A 22,601-nucleotide genomic window follows, 5' to 3' on the forward strand; every position below is an offset into this window, starting at 1 on the left:
AACATATACTTGTCATCAATATAAACGCCTTAAGTTATCTTTTTCAGTAAACAGGTAGAGATATCGAGAGCGTAATTTGTGGATGTCTTGTGGGCTGTTGGAACCTTTCGTGCCAACATCACGATTATTCTACTGGCAACACTCGCAGCGTGTACACAAAAACGCACGAGGAGGCCAGATTTTTTCCTCTTGTCAAAAATCCGGTGGGAAAACACGACATAGTCATGATAATGACCTAGAAACGTATATGCTTGCTATATATTTCACTTTCTACGGTCTCTGAACCATTTGAATGTATTTCATTGGAACTACGTCAGACCATGTACGTGTTGGTATGCCAGTTGAAATCACATACAAAGAGTTGTGTCTTAACAAAACTTCATATCAAGTCAACTTCAAGCTCTGTAAGGCTTGCTGGACACTTTCTTCTATACAGAGAGATAAAGTAAAAGTATCAATTTGTATAGGAGGCATGGCGTCACATCCATAATAACTTCCTCTGGTTTCACTTATTCTTTTAGTACAATCATAAAATGTATAAAAGTGAAATAGAAAATGGAATATTGTGAAGCACCTAATATATTACTGGTAAACTATTCGAGCGCTGTGCAAAGTCAACTATTACCAATGCATAAAGAGAGTTAAAGCGAGTCAAATATCATCACCACGTCATCATCATCATCATCATCATCATCATCGATCATCATCGATCACCATCATCATCATCATCATCGATCACCATCATCATCATCATCATCATCATCATCATCATCATCATCATCATCATCATCATCATCATCATCATCATCATCATCATCATCATCATCATCATCATCATCATCATCATCATCATCATCATCATCATCATCATCATTATTTTTATTTAATTTATTTATTATTATTATTCATTATAATGATTCATTATTATATTTCATTATCATTATATAACGACGACGACAATAATGATAATGATAATAATAATAATAATAATACACATACTGCCCATGATTCGAAAATCTAAAACGAATACAAAAAAAATGTTGAAACAAGATGAACAAGGCTCTCATATTTATGTCCTAGGTCAAGAAGGAAAGAATAACGCTGTTTCGTTTCACTTTTGTGCCACCCCGTGGCTGATATCGTATACTCTTAACCTGTACCTCGTAGAAAAGCGAAAGATGTCATTAGAGTTTTACGCATAATTTCTCATCTGGTCGCAGTAGGTGGTGGGATAGGTGAGTTGATAAATTCACATTGGCCAATCAGGTGGGCAAAAATGAGTTATATTCAAAGATTACTTCTTATAAAATTTAATCAGAAGGTATAAAAAGATCGTAAAAAGTGGATTAAAAGCATTGCAATACGGGCTTTCGAATAACAAATGATTTGCAATATTTCGTTAAAGGGTTATATATAGAACCATTGACCTCTTTTAGAGTTGTATATTTCAGGGAGTTTTGAAGTACAACGTGACGGAAATTACATCTACTTGGCATAGTTCTCTGAAGTTAATTTCCAATGACACTCGTTGTGGAGATAAAGCGAACTTGACTGCAAAACAACATTTCAATATATTGAACATTAAATAAATTCCAGTAACGTTTATCTATCATAAGCGTTGTACATAGTTCCCCCTTTAAGGTAAGTTTCAGTTATTTCGCCCACAGCTTCTTGAAATCCTCTTTTCATGGTATTGTACGTAAACCCAATGTAGAAACAGTACCAATGGGTTTTAACTATTCAAAATGGCGACGTTTGCTTCCCCGGTTCTGTAACGATAGCAACGATGCTGCTTTAAGCCTGTATATCATGAGATGTCGATCAGCAGCAATATTTATTCATCTCATTAATTATTCATTTTTATTTGGTGTAAGGTATTTTTCGACTGTGAACATTTCTGCTGTAAAATACTCCCTAAAGATGATGTTGATCTCCTTTCTTATGTATTTTACCAGAAGTGATGGAGGTCAACGACCATAGAACTGAGTATAGAGAAAATGATTTTCTGTAAGAAATGCAAAATTATGGTCCAATTCTCAGTACTGAATTTCCTTTTTTTTAATATTAGATTTTTTATATTTTTGATTACTAAACGTTGGTGTAAGATCGGATCAACACCGAAACATAAAAGATTGAAAGAGTTACATGTGAATGGTCTCTCAGATTTACTATTAATATTGATGTAAGGAATGATGAAGCAAAACCAAACAACAGTCTCATTGCTTTGACATTTTGGGAATATTCTCTCAATGTCTGTTACATGTTTGAATGAATCCACACAATAGACGAGTTTTAGTGCTGACTCCTGAGTATAATCTGTCATTATTAATGTTGATATAAATATTGATGCCATAACACAACCTAATGTAAAGTCTTATTGTTATTAATGTTGATGTTATTATTGATGCCGCGACATAACCTAATGGGTAAACTAAAGTGTTGGAAATACTCTCAAATTGTTATTAATGTTGATGTAGATATTGATGCCATAACACAACATAATGTAAAGTCTTGGAAATACTCTCATATTGTTAATAATCATGATATAAATATTAATGCTGCGACATAATCTAATGGGCAAAGTTACATCTTTGAAATACTGTCTTATTGTTATTAATGTTGATGAAATGATTCATGCCATCATACCACCTAATTGGTAGAGTAAAATTTTGGAATTACTCTCATAATGTTATTAATGTTGATATTATATGATTGATGCCATAACACAACCTAATGGGTAAAGTAAAGTCTTGGAAATACTCTCTAATTGCTATGAAAGGGTAGGTACCGACAAAATAATTCTTTACTGATCATTTAGATGCAAGGAAAGAAGCAACACCATCCGGGCCTAGTCAGTTTTTACTGTTATTATGGATGTAATAATTGAAGTAACACCACGACCTATAAGGTAAGTTTTCAAAATATGTTTTAAAGCTACGCAATAAACAAGAATTTAGTATTCGGAATATTCTCCCTTTTTCTGGGACTGCCGATGAGGATCGATGACACTTATATGAACACTGGTTGTACCAATGTAAAATCACTTTCCTTTCAATAACAGATATATATATATATATATATATATATATATATATATATATATATATATATATATATATACATATATACATATATATATATATATATATATATATATATATATATATATATCTATATATATATATATATATATATATATATATATATATATATATATATATATATATATATATATATGCAATAGGTCTATACATCGCCATCAAATTCATACTGTAATATGATTAGAATTGAAAGTATACATTCTCGTTATAGAAACCGAACGTAATGTAGTTTCGCTTCCTCTCATAAATGATTACTCATAATCGAAATATGGTTCAATTGCGACATAAAATATGAATGAAAATAGAAAAGAAACAGTCTCTATAGTGTAACAATAACTTTATTTAAGTACAACCATGTGCAGAGTTCAATCGATATGATCCTATAAGAACGACTTAAACCAATTTAAGTTAGCTCAAATAAGAAATAGGAGAGAAAGTTAGTTAAATAGGTAAGACAGGAATAAATTACGACTGCGTCACAACATTTATTCTGACCAATCGTAAGACTTTCTTCTTAATTTTACTTCCCATTATGTGTTGCTTAGAACTGCTCTGTTGTATGTTGTTTTTTTGTTTGATCTTTCAGATAAATTACCTAACTCGCATTATTTTTCCGGTTTTCATGCTTAGACCATCTTATTACAATGGACGTTCGCTTTTTGAGGAAACCTTATATCGTTTTTTTTTAAGACTGAGTCATCTGTTTTGTGCCACACATGCGTATTTTTTTTTTTTTTTGGTTACCTGGTCTCGTCATTTTGAAATATCTATGATGATATCTGAGTGTATCGGATGTCAGCAAGCTCGGTTCCTTCAAAGATCAGGTCAATTATAAGAATGAAACCAAAAAATTTTCTCACAGAGTTTTTCGTCATAGCACTTTTGTAATATTATCATCGATAACAACAGGCTCAGCCGGTAAAGTGTACTACGGCCAATATGCTACTAAGTATAGCTACATTAAGGATAACGAAACAAAGGCTTAAGGGTTTGTCAACGAAATAAAGGTTTAAGGGTTTGTCGAATGATGAAATATATTGGTTACATTGTAGCAATATCGTTTGATACTGATCAAAATGGCTATTTTGATCAATGAAACAAAACGTCATTGTTGAAGTTTCTGTAAGTTGTTGGACATTCTTGAGCAAGGTTATTCTAGATCCAACCCAATGTGCGTGCCATAACACTGTTGATGTATACCTGCTATCAAGCCCTACATAAATTGTTTACGGTAAAATCATGTAATTGAACAGCTCAGAATGGTTATAACCGTTATGCATTTGTGTGCAAGGTTTGCAGAAGTTGGGAACAGAAACACTTGTGCAAAGTTGCCAATGTTTCATTATTACCTCACATTTCTCGTTGGCATAAAAAGTTAAAAACTATACAAGTTACGGAATGGCAAGAAATTAAAGTAACCTGTCAATATACACAGGTCATGCATATTCATTTTACATTAAGTTATCAGCATGTAGCAAGAACAAACAACGTTATTATTCATGTCAAATTGTAAATGTTAACTGTATTATTGCAGACGAGAGGCGCTGTGATAGCTTGCATCGAAATTTACACCACATGAAATCAAAAAGCTAAATACAAAAAATACTTCCCCTGCAGTTAGCGCGATCACATTTGTCCTTAACTTGGTTGGCTTTTTAAGTGTCAGAAAACGGTCGAATTTTTCACGCACTCTAAGTTCCACCTGCTAACGATACATGTATGTATTTCTATATAAATGAATAAAAAATCAGAGCGTTTCATTAACAGTTGCAACTATGAAGTATCGACTTGCAAACATAAACCTAACACGCTTTGACTATCACACTTCTGAACCTATGTTCTTCTTTGTGTACATGTGTTAGCATATATTGATCGACTATTTCTGCTATCGAAAGTCAAGCGCCAATCCGTCTAGCGTAGGCTCAAATTATCGTCACTAGCATCAACATGGTCGTTACGCATCTTGGCACATACGGCTGCAAAGGCGTGATATGTTATCGGTTTAGCCGATATCTGCACTGATATTAGCGGGATATGTTCAAGTTTTGAAGTTAGCGACCGGTAGAAAACGTTGTACTGTCTGGGACACCTGCTGGCTAATTCTTTTACTAGCTTCAACACTTGGCATTGACTACCTGATGGAGATTTGGCGCGAGAATTTTGAAACATGTTACAAAATTGTTTCAGATCAAACTATTTTATAATATGATTATTGAAAGTAGTGTGAAAACCAATGTTTTGACATCTAAGAGAGCTAGCCTACTTTGCTAAACAACATTTTATGAGTCTGCGTTATAAATACAATAAGAATCAAAAGCCTAATTCTACTACATTGCTAACTAAAAAAAATGTGGAGGCTTTGAAAGAAAATGATACTTTCATCAAAAACACAATCGTTTGATATTTTTAAGCCAACGCTTACAACCTCTAGATGCATGATGCTATTTCTTCGCAATTACCCAATATGTTAGCATGTTCGTGGTTTATTGAACTGCTGTTGTTCTCATTTTATATTTGAAAGGGTGACGTATTTTCCATCGAAAGCCACATAAAGCAAATGAACGAATTTAAAAGAAGAAATGTTCATTTTTGACCAAATGTATCAAACATTCGTATATTCATGTTGAAAGGGAAACAAACACATAACTATTTATGATTCTTCTATATAGGATATACAAGTAACTGTAAATGAAGCTTAGTTCTTGACAAGAACTATAATGATGTCAATGGTTTCGGCGTCAACGATGTTAACATTTTATCTTGAAAATATATGAAAAAAAGCAAAAGAAAGTGAAAGCAAAGTGTTTCAGATCATTTATGATGACACTATGAAATGAAAGGTTTACATCTCTATAGCCTACATACGACTTTTATACGATTTGATATCTCCCTAGCGCAGTAAGATTGCTCTTAACTGTTTCAGGGAGTTGTGCTTCACACATAGTCTACTTTCTCTGTCATACAAAGCTAAATTTGATGGTTGAAGTTTGTGTCTTTTACAACTTTTACTTTGTTTTTAACTTTTACAATTTTGGAAATTGAAATATCTGTGTGATATGAGTGGATGCTTGAGTATATAGTATGGGTCTCCTCATCCCTAAAATAGTTGTTATAATGTCGCATTTTGACAAGACGTTAAAGCTTCATTTTGATTTGTGTCTGGATTAATTTATCAAACCATACCCCTCAAATTAACCTCAAACATTACAATCATTTGGCCTCTGATGGTAAGCTATATAGTTATTGTCTTCAAACCAGATATTGTTGTGCTCGTCAAATTGAATGCATTGTTCATTTTCGCAGACTTTGCAAACCTCTAAAATGTATGCAAAGTTTCATGTTCCTCTTGCATTTCTGTAGACTTACGGAACAATCGTGCAGTGGATATAGAGACAGACAGACTGTCCTATTAAAATCGTCAGCTATGAGACAAAATATATACGTTGTGTACTTTTTTTTTCTGGTTTCAAGAGTAAAAAGCGTTCATTATGACGTAAAACTGTTACCAATCTTAATGGAATTTAACTGTCTGACACTTACAAAACAAAACGAAGCATCTTGCGAGACTTTACCCATGACACTAGCTGTTTTAATGAATTAATTTCTTTACACCGCTCACGCAGTTTTATGACGCTGTTCTTGAAGAAAGGACAGTTAATATCTTTGAGCTGAGTAACATTGTCCAGAAGTTAACTCTTTGGATCTTGTAACCAGTTTCTGTGATTAAAGTGGTCTTGAGAAAGATACAAGTTCTCCAAACACATGTCACCCAAGAGCATAGTTACGTTGCTACTTACAGGAACTTTATGATACCATTATAGGTTTACTCATTTAACAAATTTAAAGAATTACTTTAACCAAAGGTATATGTCTGTTTGATTAAGTTCTCATTCTTAGACAAACAGATTAATTTGCTCAAATGCTGCAAACTTTAGATGATCTGCTCTTCTGTGGATCTCATACAAATAACAAATTTCTTTTGACATCAATGACTCATTTTAAACGGTCCCGGAAAGAGGTTTGGAGTATATGCTTTAGTTCGAATGGCATAACGGTGGAGGGTTAAGATTATTCATTTGTATTTTGGGTAAAAAGTAAAGATTCTGTCCCGATATTCTTCAATTTGTATTATATATTTGATTGAAGCATTTGTGGAACTTGACAGCCAACTTCCTTTGGCTTTCTTTGTGAAAAGATGATTGACGGTTAGGCTTCGGAGCCTAACATCAATAGGCAATTGTACGTGGCAAATTATTTACAATTTAAACAATGGCGAGTGCAGACTGTCGTCTGCTCCTCTTAATCATACGGTGTACAATATCGAGCCAATCATTAGCTAAGTGTTCATAATTATTTACGACAACTAACAATAAGATTTTTATCGCTACAAACTCAAAGACCACCGTACACAATAGCTTAACCGTGTATACAATAGACTTGCGGCTACAGAGAGGTACTGAATGGTCCATATAGGTATATATGCCTGTGGGTAAATGAAGAGAACCCTTTTCAACAACTGAATGAATTTAACGAGTCAGGCTTTAACGGATCACCAAGCCAGATGAAAATCATAGTGACAAATGTTATTGTAGAGATGACAAACTATATGAGAAGGATTTGGTTAAATGCTAAGCTTAACTAATAATGATAGTACTATAATATTATACGCTATACCTAAGCATATACACAAATAGAAAGTTAGAAACCTTGGGTTGTATAGTGATTAGTTGTACGAATATATTGTCATCTGTGTAACCACACGAGGCAACTCTCTGTATGTTTACCTGCAGTACTTACTAATATCACTACCACCAACCCCCCCCCCACCCCCTTCCATCCCTAATCCAATGAAAGGTACCTCAATGAGGGAGCCATAGGCCTATATGGAACCATATTGTTGGGATCAAATACTTTTTAATAGCGACCGTATATTTCATAAAGGCTTTTTATCTACGAACGGTACGTGATGCATACGGTAATCAAAATGTATATATCTACATTATACGTATGCAACCATTAAAATATACATATCAATTTGACATATTTTAACAAAGAAAACACAAAAGGCTAGGACAAGAATACGTTTTAGCTTTCCTTTTTGAGGGCGGCGGGAGTATTTGGCATGGCAGATCAGGGCATATGAAAGTAAACTAAACATGAAACATTAATAATAATAATATTTTAGCATCATCTCTACTCATCTCGTTACACCCCCATGGTCGCGTATTCCCCCATCTCTTACTGTATGTACGCCCTATCATTTACACCTCTGAGAGTTCAAGCACAGTGTGTATTCTGCATGCATTGCGTCATGCTGTTGTTGTCAGTAAATAATAAACATAAAAGATCATTTAACTATTCATTTATTCAGATACCAGTACCACTATCCTCTTTCTTTGAACCCCCACTAAGTCGGTTGTTAATTTAAAATACTAACTCGTAAAAATATATGCTTTCAGGAAAGTTTGGTTAGAGATATCTTTAAATGATGTCCTTAATGAGATAAACCAAGTGAAATCACCACGTGGTTGACTGAATCTACGAATTGACAATGTGAGGGCAAGTATTATGGCAATTTGCGAGCCATTGTTTTCATATTTCTCTTAATTAACACCTGTTCGACTTTCACTTTTGCGTTTCCACTGGATTAAATACTGCTTGTGATTTAGCGCCCTAGATCAAGAACCGCGCTCTTCGACTCTTAATTCCTACAAACGTTGGTGCAATATCAAAAGGAGAATGAACATATTAATATTTTATATCTAGACGCTTGTAGCGCTTTTGTTTTGTTTTGTCTATCATATATATATAGTCGTCTTAAACTATTTGAGAGGCTATAGGCTATATATATAGTGTTTCTTAACATACCCTTATATTTAAACTTTACCAACGCCCTCCTGTTTATTCCAACTTTCCTCCCGTTGGGAATTAAGGCGATATTAGGGATATAGGGCGATTACTATCAACCATAGCTTGGAAAACTATCAAGTAGAAATGTAGTTTAAAAAAAAAAAAGACAAATGACAAATTAATTGCATTGTTCAATGAGTAATATGTCAATAACACTCATTGAACTCTTCGATTAATGACCATTAATTTGACTGACTATATAGCTTAGCAAATAACAATGATCACGTGTTCGTTGTTCTGTTCTGTTCTGGGTTTTTTTTTTGGTATCTTCTTCCTCTGTTTTCATTTTCTCTCCCAGTACGGTGGTTCAGCAAGCAATACTAAAGTTACAGAAAATAATAACCGGCTTTGCCAGTTAAAAGATAAGCCTCCGTATTGTTGATGTGATTTCTTTGCAAACTTGCAAAAGTTACGATAGGGAGTATATTTGGATGGAAACCTTCAAAGTACAACTATCCTATAAAGAGATGAACTCTTCAGATGCCCCTTCCATGTATTATACTATACGTAACCCGGGCAATACTACACAATTACTGTAACACTCGTTGCGTCGGACAAAGGGACAAATTGGCGGTCGACATTCGTGTTGAAGAGATACGGACTAACTAAACGTTGTCCAGACAACATGACGTGTTAATAAGTCTTGTGCACGGGGAAGTGGATGGGAGGGGGAGGGTTCGGCGGGTGCACGGGAGGTCCTCTCATACGATAACAGAGTACACCATACACCATACATGCAATGGAACGTATTCAAAATAAAGAAAATCAACTGCAGAGATTCATAATAAAGTATCCATTATGCCTTGCTGTTCAGGCCATTTTTTTTCCTGTTAATTTGTGATAGGTTACAATGGCATAATATGTTAGAAATGCATCAGCTAAAACGTATTTAAGGTGGCCACCATTGCCCTAAATATGCTAGAGAGATCAAAAGATGGTCACCATTGACACGACTTACTTAACTCCCAATGTCAGAGTACATATTTACACACCGAGACATTGCAAGCCTTTACTTATAGTTACATATTCTTTAATAATTCTAATTAACGTTAAGTATGCATTAATTAATGATATTGATAGTCCTGCAATAACTTTCGATGGCTTTAGAACCTCCAATAGAGTATCCTTTCATTTTTTGCGCGACATAGTGATTAACCTGTAATTTTGAAAAGATTTGTTTTTTATCGAATATTTTAGGTTCTAGTTTTCTAATACAATGTGACAATTTATACCATATCGTTCTGGTTTGGTCAGTCGCAACCTTAAGAAGCTAAACTGATCATTCTCTACATTTAAAAATAACTTTATATTTATACGCTCCTTGATACCGGAAACCTATTAACATTGACAAAACCATTGCGATATGATTACTATATCTAACTTTACCCTTTGGGGACTAAGCCATGCGGTCAAGTCAAACTGGGAATCACTGCAACGACAAATGTAATCAAGATATTAATCACACATCCGACATAAGAAGGCTATCATATCCTCTATCTCTTCTGAAAGAAAATTATTGCGCTTTTTCATTTTGTATTATTTTTTATAATAATTAGAACCATTCCACCAACGATAGATATAGTTTTCAAAGCCAGATAGCTTCAGCGAAACCTTGTGATGTCAACAGTACCGCTAACCGCTTAGAGATTCTTTCTTCTTTAGCAAAATCAACACATGACGCTTATACTGTTGACTCAAGCCTTTGCCACCTTGTATTCACACCTAGAACTAGCCTAACAAAAGATGTGTAAACAAACTTGAAAAGAGTTTAATTTGATTCAAGGTCATGTTCGTACAAACAACAATCGGTAGCTAAGTTTACGGTAAATCTGTAACTAAGCCGTCACGACTAGACGTGCCCTTGGAATAAAAAAAAAAGGAGAGAGGTATGGAATCGATGATTTAAAGGAGCCATTTTTGTGGTTTGTAGGTAATACTTCATTTAGCGGTTAGAAAGACTAATTTTGATACAAAAAAAGACAGAGAAGGAAAAATTAGGACAAAAAACATGTATTTAAGTTGGTATTTAATTATTTATTATCTTTCCGATGCTATTTGGGGGTGTGGATGGGGGGGGGGGTTAAATGTTAAATCACGAAATAGTATTTTATACAACTATGAAAAGTATTGAGGTGACGAAATGTTTAGGACTTAATCATATAACGATAAATACTGTATATGTTGCTTTGACGTTTAGCGATGCTATTTGGAGTAATCTTTTGGTAATATGAACTTATCGACTAAACTCAAATAGCTGCTTCAAAGGCTAAGCTTTGTTTTGGTATCAAATTGAATCTGTACTAATATTCTGCTATCGTATAAACGGGATGACACTGTCATAAATCAACAAGTAGGGCGTTTGACCAGCTAATTTCCATCTTTTGAGGCAAAAGAAAACCAGGTAAACGTTTCTTTTTGCTGAGGAAAACAGTGCTGTTCACTTGCTTGAATCTGACGGTAAGTGGAATATCGTTCTTGCTCAAACTCTTCTAACTTTATTATATATAAGTAATCACTGACTAAATCGTTCCATTCATTCACTGCCCTGTACATATAATCCTGCTGCCCAGGATTCGAAAAGCAGACAAACTCTCTCAAACAACAAATGTTCAACTCCAAGAACAATGGTGAGAGTCAAATCCCCTGGTAGCTTTGACCACTTTAAGTGGACTGCAGTAGGACTATGTGATAGACAATATATCCTCTTTTTGAGAACATCTTTTCTTTGATGCCCTCGGAAACCTCGATTCTCGCTACATAAGATCTGGCGACCTGTTCATATACTTCAGCTGGGGGTGAGTAAAAGCGTAAGGAACGATACTTAATCGCTATCTGAATTAAGGTCCAATCCCCGGATCCCGTTTATTTGTTTGTTAACATGTCTCATGTACGATCAGGCGATAGCTACAATGTTTCATGTACGATCAGGCGATAGCTACAATGTTTCTTGTACGATGAGGCGATAGCTACAATGTTTCATGTACGATGAGGCGATAGCTACAATGTCTCATGTACGATGAGGCGATAGCTACAATGTCTCATGTACGATGAGGCGATAGCTACAATGTTTCTTGTACGATGAGGCGATAGCTACAATGTCTCATGTACGATGAGGCGATAGCTACAATGTTTCATGTACGATGAGGCGATAGCTACAATGTCTCATGTACGATGAGGCGATAGCTACAATGTTTCTTGTACGATGAGGCGATAGCTACAATGTCTCATGTACGATGAGGCGATAGCTACAATGTTTCATGTACGATGAGGCGATAGCTACAATGTTTCATGTACGATCAGGCGATAGCTACAATGTTTCATGTACGATGAGGCGATAGCTACAATGTTTCATGTACGATGAGGCGATAGCTACAATGTCTCATGTACGATGAGGCGATAGCTACAATGTTTCATGTACGATGAGGCGATAGCTACAATGTTTCATGTACGATGAGGCGATAGCTACAATGTCTCATGAACGATCAGGCGATAGCTACAATGTCTCATGTACGATCAGGCGATAGCTACAATGTTTCATGTACGATGAGGCGATAGCTACAATGTTTCTTGTACGATGAGGCGATAGCTACAATGTTTCATGTACGATGAGGCGATAGCTACAATGTTTCATGTACGATGAGGCGATAGCTACAATGTCTCATGTACGATGAGGCGATAGCTACAATGTTTCATGTACGATGAGGCGATAGCTACAATGTCTCATGTACGATGAGGCGATAGCTACAATGTTTCTTGTACGATGAGGCGATAGCTACAATGTCTCATGTACGATGAGGCGATAGCTACAATGTTTCATGTACGATGAGGCGATAGCTACAATGTTTCATGTACGATGAGGCGATAGCTACAATGTTTCATGTACGATGAGGCGATAGCTACAATGTTTCATGTACGATGAGGCGATAGCTACAATGTCTCATGTACGATGAGGCGATAGCTACAATGTTTCATGTACGATGAGGCGATAGCTACAATGTTTCATGTACGATGAGGCGATAGCTACAATGTCTCATGTACGATGAGGCGATAGCTACAATGTCTCATGAACGATCAGGCGATAGCTACAATGTCTCATGTACGATCAGGCGATAGCTACAATGTTTCATGTACGATGAGGCGATAGCTACAATGTTTCTTGTACGATGAGGCGATAGCTACAATGTTTCATGTACGATGAGGCGATAGCTACAATGTTTCATGTACGATGAGGCGATAGCTACAATGTCTCATGTACGATGAGGCGATAGCTACAATGTTTCATGTACGATGAGGCGATAGCTACAATGTTTTTTGTTGGTTTGTCTGTCTGTTTTTTCGTTTTCAAAAGGTCCTTCGAGGAAGGAAAGTTAACATGGACAAGACATCATTATTCCTTAGTTCCTTGTTGCAAGGTTATATATGCTTACATAGTACAATTAAGTTATCCTTAGACAAAGCATTTACATTTGATTGTCGCACACTATGGTGGCCGTTCCTTTATAAACATGATATTTTTTCTGGTTGAGGGGGGTCACTTTACTTTGGCATGAAACATATTTTATACCGTAACAATAAAAGGAAGGCTATTAATCTTGAGTAAGGTTGCATTTATAGGTTGCATTAAGTCAAACAAACTCTTCCTATACACGAACCAGTAAATTAAGAGAATTAGTTAAATAAAGCAAGGAAATGATTTATATCTTAGGAATAATATGAAATTAAATTTAAGGAGAAGATATCTAATGCATAGGGCTTTTTTATTTTATTTTATAATGTTGCCAATCATAGTTAAGATATATCAGGAACAAACATTTTCACGGATCCTCTTAAACGAAAGTAGAAGATAATATCATCTGATCAAAATATTGACCTATTCAGGAGAGTCCGCAACGCTTCTTGGTAGTTACATGAGTTGTAAAAACACTAACAGGGATAACAGCACTAAAAGTATTCCATCCGTACATATGCTCAACCAGTCACAAACGCGATATGTCGGTTAGTAAAGGATAGAGTATATAGTAGTATAGCATAACTAAGAAAGTTTTTTCGGCGCGAAATTAAACTTTTGAAATGCCAAAGCCATTCAAAGTAAATACCATCAATACATTACATACGGTACTCCAGGACGGTAGTCATTCACAGACCGTACGCCACTGCTTGATTGGACAAGAACACTGCCTTGTGCAGACCTTGAAAATGGTTATAATATGGTATCCTTTTAATTGTCCTATGCTGACGCACACATTTCAAAGAAGTCAAACTTTAAGTAATTTCCTTTTGACTGAAAACACTATTTCATTCTAACAAAGACTTTGACTATATGACCAAGTGAATATATTAGTACTAGCTACATAAGTACCGTACATAGAAGCTAGATACGTAACCGCGAAAATGTTAAAGAAAAATGTAAGGAAAGATGCTTTGCCTGAAGAAATGTTTGACAACTTTTTTTTTCTTTGAAATATTGACAAAAGAGGGAATTATCAGTTAAGTTATAGACTGGAACCCTACTGTGTATCGTTGACATAAACCTCACGATTACTCCATTCAACACTAATCGTAGCAACAATTACAATTTGTCATTGTAAATGTTATACAAACCGAAAGCGCTGCGGCAAGATTGATGCACTGGAAAAGATATCTTGAATCATTTTCTTATATACGTAGTTATAAATGTTGCTGTTAATCTTTTAATTAGTAGAAACAAGTTTCCGTCTTTAAACGATGTTTGCAACAAATCGTCTTTCACAACAGAAACAATTGAAAACATGTACAAAACATGAATTATTATGTCAAGGTTAATATTCCGAGCTGTAACTTTTGTTTTAACTCGTATTGTTTTAGTACGGTACTTACAATATAGGTTATGTGCCTTCACATACATCAGATTCACCTTTATATGATTCTTCATTAAGCCCTTGAGTTTCGTGTAAAGATTACCGTTGTCATTGAGACAGCGAATTAACGAATTATCGAAATGAATATCGTTGGTTTAATCCAACAGGAACATTTTGTCCCGTAAATATCGGATAGAATATTATATAGCCTATACATAACACTTTGGCATTTACTAAACTTGTACTTTTGATAGCCTTATGTCATTTTTTTCTTCTTTTTCAAGTAACTTACCTTTCGAGCACAGTATCATCAGATTGCGACAGATCAATGCAATGCTATCCCAGTAATACAAATTATGATAAAACTATATCATGTTTGTAGTCATCAATATTTCATGATAACACCACTTACAAGTAAGCTGCCACAACAATTAATCCAGCGTCTATTGTGACTCTGCTTAGTAGAATTTATGAAAGGCGTAAAAATGGCTTTATGTCTTAATTTGCTTTATACCGTATTTCTTTACATGGTAACATTAAACCTGGATTAAAACCAAACATGTTTGTTTGTAGAAAGCCTACAGTGGTTTACCCAGGAATATAAACTGTACTCCCTTCCTTTGTAATTAGCTTCCTCGTCACTGTTAACAACTGTTGCATTTGTATATCGTGCTTCTGCATATATCATTTAAGTTTCTATTCCTAAAATTCGCATATTCATTTCTAGATTATCTTTAACATATATAAGACATAAACCGTATTTTGACGTTATGGCCGTATTTCTTACATCGGGACTTAAAAGTGCAACTTTAGTACTCATTTGAGATCATGTAGTCTGGGTGTGGTAGTATAAGCGTTGAGGGGAATCAATCGGTAAACTCACAACATAATCTGTTATTTTTGTCCACTAAAACAGCTGTAAGAACCTCAAAGCCTGTTCGCAAATGAAAACCAAAACTTGCAAGGCATTATAGTTGTTGGACGCACAGTCTTCGTTATAGGATTAAAATAGTGAATAACTCGTGAACTAACGAGCAGTGAAAAAGAATTTGAATTCATTCATTTTGTTTCTCAGAGTATCAATTGAAGCTTGAATTTCAGATAACCCGATCCGTGTAGGCCTTTATAACTTCCTCCTTTTCCTACAAGGAAATATGGAATTGATTGTGTGCCAGTATTTATGATATCATGCGAGGCGTGCTTACAATCGATAAAAAAAAACGAAAGGAAACATTAAAGAGATAAAATCTCAAAAGAAAATTCACATTGCTAAGCAAACTTGTTGTACAAAGGTCTCCTCGAATATTTTCTTTTATGAAATTATTCCATCATAATACTAAAAATTTAAAATTTCTTCACAGTCTCCGTCGGCTCTAAATATTTGATGACATGGATTTAATTATCAAGTTAACAGTTATAGTATGTAACTAATCATGCCATATTTTCGTCAGAAATAACTATGTATTAGTGTATGTCATTAATTCTTAATTTCTTTGTTAGGTTCCCCAACTTGCCAAACCAAACTGAAAAATTAAAATTAAGGAGAATAAACTCCTATACAGACTTGCAAAGTACAGAAAGTTGTTTACTTTTCGAACTCGCCGTGTCTCTTTATATTCCTTCATACAAAATGACTTGGGTAAGCCTATGCATGAACTCACAGGCCCCAAATCAAATATCAATGTATTTTTGTATTGCTTTATATTTTTTTAATGACCGATGTTGCATTCTTAAATTTTCTTTGCTAAATCTTAACAAAACAATGTTTTAATCGCGGAAGGTCTTGGAAAGGTTAGAAGCAAGACGAAGGGTTGTTTGTAAATTTAACCTCTTGATGGTAACAATTGCACGATGGATAAACTCGCAGTCGCATAACATAATTCATAAACGATCCCATCTTTCGAAAATATTTTATGGAGCTGTGGAATCATTTGAGCGAAATACTAAACCTAGGATATGGAAACTTGTAACTGCAAAAAGTTGCTGCTACTGCTATGTTATATTTACTTGAAGGAAAATAACTTTTAACAGTGCTTCTCTCTGTAAAGGCTTATGAAAGTATCAAATATTATTTTATTTGCCTCTTTTGTGTAATCCCGTATTTAGACACAGGTTCCATTTAGTAATTAACTGTTCGTATAAATGCAAATAATAAAATACTGAATTTTTATTGTTGTACTGTTTGATATTAAACTTTGCAATAGACACGACAAAACAGAACCTCGTTATATATAGGTAGAGTATGATGCATATTCATTTGTTTTGCCATATAAAACAGATTCCTTATAATGCTGTTTTCATATTACAGTCCCGTATCAGTCTAGATTATAATCATATCTTTTTATGTTTCACTTTTCAAATAATGAAGAGAAAGAGGAATATATTTTAAATCTTGTGACGTGCTTTGTATTTTATTAACACTCACATGAAAAGTTGCATGTGCGAAAACGAGTGACAGGATTCAATGTTATCAGTTATCATATTTGTTAATAAATCATCAATTCATTTCAGGAATACATCTATTTTCGGATACCTTGATCTCTTCAATGTAAGTGTGAGCAATACTCAACTGAGGAAAAACGCAATAGGTTTTAAGTAGCATATTCATTTTCCTCATCTCAAAAAAAAACAAAAAAAAACAGATAGATAGAGAGATTAAAAAATGGCGTTTTAAGTCGATTTGAAGTGATTTTCAGTGCCGGTCGATAATTATATTCCCATCACAATACAGTCCATAAGTGTGACTAGTCAATATATATGTATATAATTTATATATATATATATTTTTGATTGAGTTGAAAGCGGAAATTTTGCACTTTTCATTTTACATGGGTTTAATACTGATATCAAATTGTTTTTGTTGACAAAATGCTGAGAATCAAATACAATTAATAGCGAACTAGCATCACTTTGATCAAGATTTTCCAGAAATATGTCTTAGTTTCATGAATTATGATCTTATTTTGAGTATTTACCGTTAAGTTTGATGAATAAAAACATATTATAAGTGTAAACAAAGGGGGTAATTTACATACAATGGCATATGCCCACTTACAAATTGTCGGAAAGTCTGAAAACTTAGGTATACATCGTTGGTTAAGTTAACGTACCTTTTCATTAATTTTTTAATATATATTTTTTTTATGAAAATTTCTTACGACTGTAGCTATGATCCGGCTCAGATTATGGATCTTTCAATGTTTTTTTTTCATTCTGTATTTGATACTTTACTATAGATGGATCTCAAGCGTTAAGTCGGTTTACTATAGAGGTGAAGGGTTTACTATAGAGGGAGAAGGGAAGTCAAAATATTTCATCACGTACAATAACAAAATTTAAAAATAATCAACCATTTGGTTTCCTTGATCACAGATTTTTTTGTGTAAACAGTTTAAACAGCAGGGAAGTAAACAATAAACGAGCAATCGAAAGCTGACCGGGAAATAAGAAACAAATTTCAAAAGAGCAGAGAAAATGGACAAAAAAAGATGATTTTAAAAAGAGAAAAGTGCTTATGCTATAATTTATGAAATCAGGGATTATCCTCGTTATAGAGTCTCATGAGAAAGGTTTCATGCATAAATATATATAAATATATTTATATTTCACTCATCAATGATGTAAGCTCCATTTACTCATATAGTTATTTCTGTGCTGTTAGAAAGAAAGTGTGCGGGATATTTCTCAAGATAAGGCAAGATTAAAATATATATTAGTTGAGATCCCGCTTTCCGCTGGGGAATTTAAATACAATTAATGTCAGTGAAATAGATTACTTGAGCAATTTTGAAAAAGGACTAGTTACACAATGTAAGCATATTATTTCATAATCAAATTGATGAGAGCTTTCATAGGATATATATATATATATATTTATATTTATATTATTTGTTGTCTGATGATCGCTCAACGCGTGAAACTCTGAGTTACAACTACTAGTGTTCCACTATTCTCAACTAGTCTCAACATATATATTTATATTTATATATTATATATATATATATATATATATATATATATATATATATATATATATATATATATATATATATATATATATATATATATACTCAGCTCAAGCACATAGTATAACTAATATTGAGATGACCTTAATTTCGTTTGTTTTAATATTCATTTTTAAAGTTTATTTCTTAATGTACTGTATGTGATAAACAATATGAATGCAGCAGTCTAAAAAAGAAAACCGCGTATGTTGACCACCACTGACGATCACCTAGTAGGTTATGAATTTGATATGATTACTATACATTGATAATACACCTTCCTACAGAACAAACTATAATTGTCACCAAATAAGACAAAAAACATCTGAAGATCAACACTAATTCTAACACTCGCCCGTCAATTAATTCCCCCAAAAAATAGAAAATTAGAGGATATTTCAACACGTGTTGCGAGACCTGTGGCAGGTCTCGGCATGAAAAGCCATAAGCCGGCCCCGGTAGCAACTATAACACAAACGGACTCTTGTTTACTTCAAGTTGGCATTATCAGGATTTGCAGAGAAGACGAAGTGATATATGCTTTACCTGTTAACGTGTATAATGAAGTATTTATCTGTAAAACTGCCAACAATGCATTATTAATTAAGGTTAATTTCAATGTGGATGTACCGTTTAATAATCTGCTTATTGTTGCTGCGAAGGAAATGTGTTTGATTTATAGCTTGAGAGATGACGATTAAAGTTTACAAATTGAAGGAAACAGCGTGATTGTGAGGCGTGGATTGATGTATTTACCAGCTTGAAGGTTATTAAGTAAGACAATACGAGCGAACGAGAAATGGGCGATAATTTGTTCTAGTAGTTTAATTAAGATCATTATCATTAATAACCCAATCATCTGAAATAACCAGAAATAACTACACAAATCAATAAAAAAACAGTGGTTGTTGTCAATGAAATTTTGTTCTTTGCTTACGCTTTCGTACTAGCAGTATTTTGTTGTTGTTTTTGTTTTAATATCGTTCTTACAAACTTCCAAAAACATATTAAACCACCATATTGTAGTTTTAACGGTATTTTTGAATTAATTTTCTTATAAACAATTTACTCTTCATCCGGTAACAACTTTTCGGCAAGCTTTACTTAAGTGCCTCGTTATATGAGATATACATAGTTACAGGCTATAGACACGGAGCGGGGATTCGCGAGGTCTGCTATGCGGTGATTAACGGGGTACTCAGACGCGAAATCTACGTTCGGATAAATTTTCTCTAATTACAGCTTAATTGTACCTGAAGGCGTTGAGATACGCTTTTAAATATCTTTAGTAAAGCAAACTACTATTTCTTGGGCATAAGCGTAATGAACAGGCACTTTAAGTTAGATGAAAAGACGTCCACTTTAAATTATATTTAAAACTTTTTAAAGTGCTTTAAAAAGTTTTAACTTTGAAGTTTAACGTCTTTCAGGTTTTTGATTAGGGACATGCGCTTCTGCTTCAGTAAACTGCAAAATGTAAGCAAACTGATCAAAGATGAAAGTATTGTTTTGGTTCATATAATTATATACACATATAATTTTTTCAGAAAGAAAAAATACTCTTGGAATGCCACCCCCCCCCCCCCTCCCCTCCTCCTCAGAAAAAAAGGAATAAAGAATATAACGTCGAAGTTAAAATTTTACAAAAATCTCTAACTTAGTTAGAAGGAAGAGAAAATCCTCAATTTTTAGCATACTAAAGTCGATAACAACAATTTGGCTTCTTATCAGATCTACAAGTATTTTTAATCAGTGAACATTAATAAAAAAAGAGTAATTTGTTTGATTTTTACCTGTATGCGTTCTCTTGTGGATTTTCAGATTCTCTGAGCGAGCGAAGACTTTGCCACATCCAGGGAAAGGGCAGGGGAAAGGTTTTTCTCCTGTATGTACTCTAACATGGTTCACTAGTTTGTATTTGGCTTTAAATGGCTTTTGTTCTCTCGCACAGTTTTGCCAGTAACATGTATGGTTAGTTTGTTCTGGGCCTCCTACATGTTCCACTGTAATATGAGTTACAATTTCATGCATCGTCGTAAACGTTTTGTTGCATGGTTTCCTGGGTTCCGGTTGTTCTTGTTCAATCCATAGGCAAGTCAGTTCCTGCTTGATCGGTTGCCTCATGTACCGGAAGAAGGCGGCGTGGTGTGCACCATGATGGGCCGCCGCTGGGTGAGGGTGATGTGGTGGACCCATGTTCATGTTCATATTCATGTTCATCCCCATGTTCATGTGGTTGTGATATTGTGGCGACGTGAGAAAATCGTTCCTTGGCCCGGCCATTGGATTAAATTGATCGGATCTCATGTCCCCTGTCAGCCCAAATCGCATCTGGCTGTTCACTGGTCCACTCGAAGGTTGATCGTGAAGCCCAGGAAATATAACGTGAGCCGGACTTGAATCCACGTGAGGTGCATGGTGTAAGGAGGTTGAGGAGGAAAACATCGCATGATGAGATGAAGGGTTCGGTCCCGGCATGCTCTCGTGTGACGAAAGTCCACTGAGAGGTGGCATTGTGGACCCTGACAGCGGGTCCCTTCGAAGCAGGAAGTCCCTAGACGAGGCAAACGGCTGTGGTCCCGGATAACTGCTCATCCCATGGTGGCCGGTGTGGTGAGTCGTATGCGTGTGGGGTACGTAGCCATTCGGAGGTTGCGGGCTGAAGTTAGTCTGCGCCGTGACAGATGGATCGGATGTCATGTGATGGGGCGGACTGAGCTTCAGCGGGTGAGAGGGCATGTGGGCGCTCTCCATGCCATAGGGGTTCATATTCAGCGTCATGTGGAGGCTGTTCAGACGGGGGGCGCAACGGTTAGAAAGTTTATTCCAAGATGGACTAAGGGAGCGATGGTAGCTTTCGGTGCCAATAGAGTCCAACTGGCTTAACCATGGGCTTTCCACGAAAACCTCGGACATTTAGCCTAACGGAGGCCCAGCGCGAGAGACGCGCTGATCCGTCACAAAATTCACCAAAGAAATCCAACTCGAAAACGATACTACGGCCCAGCACTGATCCCAGCAGTCGCGGAACAGGTTATGCGTTTCAGCAACAGCATGAGCCCACACGTTCCCGGTACAATTGATCCGGGTTCTCGCCTCCTGCTCCCAGCTAGATCAAACAAAAGTGTAGAAGAAAGTTCGTTTCAGCACTGTTCCCCTCCGACTGTCCTTCTCCACGGGAGAGAACCAACACTTAGTACAGCGTCTACTTAAAGTTATTTAACCTAGCAGGCTATCTTTTGAGTGACTGATCAGGGCTTCTGTATATTTACTGGTAAAGTCACTTCCTATCCATGCACTTTTGTATATAGATACACGCACACCAACAACAGATAAAGTTGCGGGGAACTCAGTCTCCAAGTTGAATTGCCCCGTAATTGTCCGCACGCATGATTGGTCCTTTTCATCGATGACTGACAGTTTGACAGATTTCTTTAGCCAATGAGACGAAGCAATTTACCAATAACGCATGCGTATTAATCTTGAGCTTTTCCGCGTAGTCGAACCCTCCCTGTTCGACAAGGTTTTACAAAAGACCAACGTATAGCAAATGTACGCTTTGAATACTAATGTTGATATTAATTATTAAGTATACGATTTAAGAAATTCATTCTGTTTGGGTTTTTTTATATATTTTTTTTATTTCAGTCCATGAGAAATTAAAGAGAAGAGAAGTTGTAGGTTGTTTCATTATGAGAGAAGTATTAACGAGGATGAAATGGACTAGAAGAGATATTCTTTCCAAAAAA

At 35.1% G+C, this 22,601-nt stretch overlaps 1 protein-coding gene across 1 annotated transcript in view; it reads right to left on the reverse strand.

Moving 5' to 3' along the window:
• Nucleotides 1-22,180, reverse strand: part of LOC139974942 (uncharacterized) — a 33,593-nt gene extending 11,413 nt beyond the window's left edge. Inside the window, exon 1 of the mRNA XM_071982499.1 lies at nucleotides 20,646-22,180. Within this exon, the coding sequence (XP_071838600.1) occupies nucleotides 20,646-21,768 (1,123 nt within the window). The 5' untranslated portion in view covers nucleotides 21,769-22,180. The remainder of the gene's footprint in view (nucleotides 1-20,645) is intronic.
• Nucleotides 22,181-22,601: the final 421 nt, after the last annotated feature.

This window comes from Apostichopus japonicus, chromosome 10 (genome assembly GCF_037975245.1).
Source record: "Apostichopus japonicus isolate 1M-3 chromosome 10, ASM3797524v1, whole genome shotgun sequence".
In the NCBI taxonomy this organism is placed as follows: domain Eukaryota; kingdom Metazoa; phylum Echinodermata; class Holothuroidea; order Aspidochirotida; family Stichopodidae; genus Apostichopus; species Apostichopus japonicus.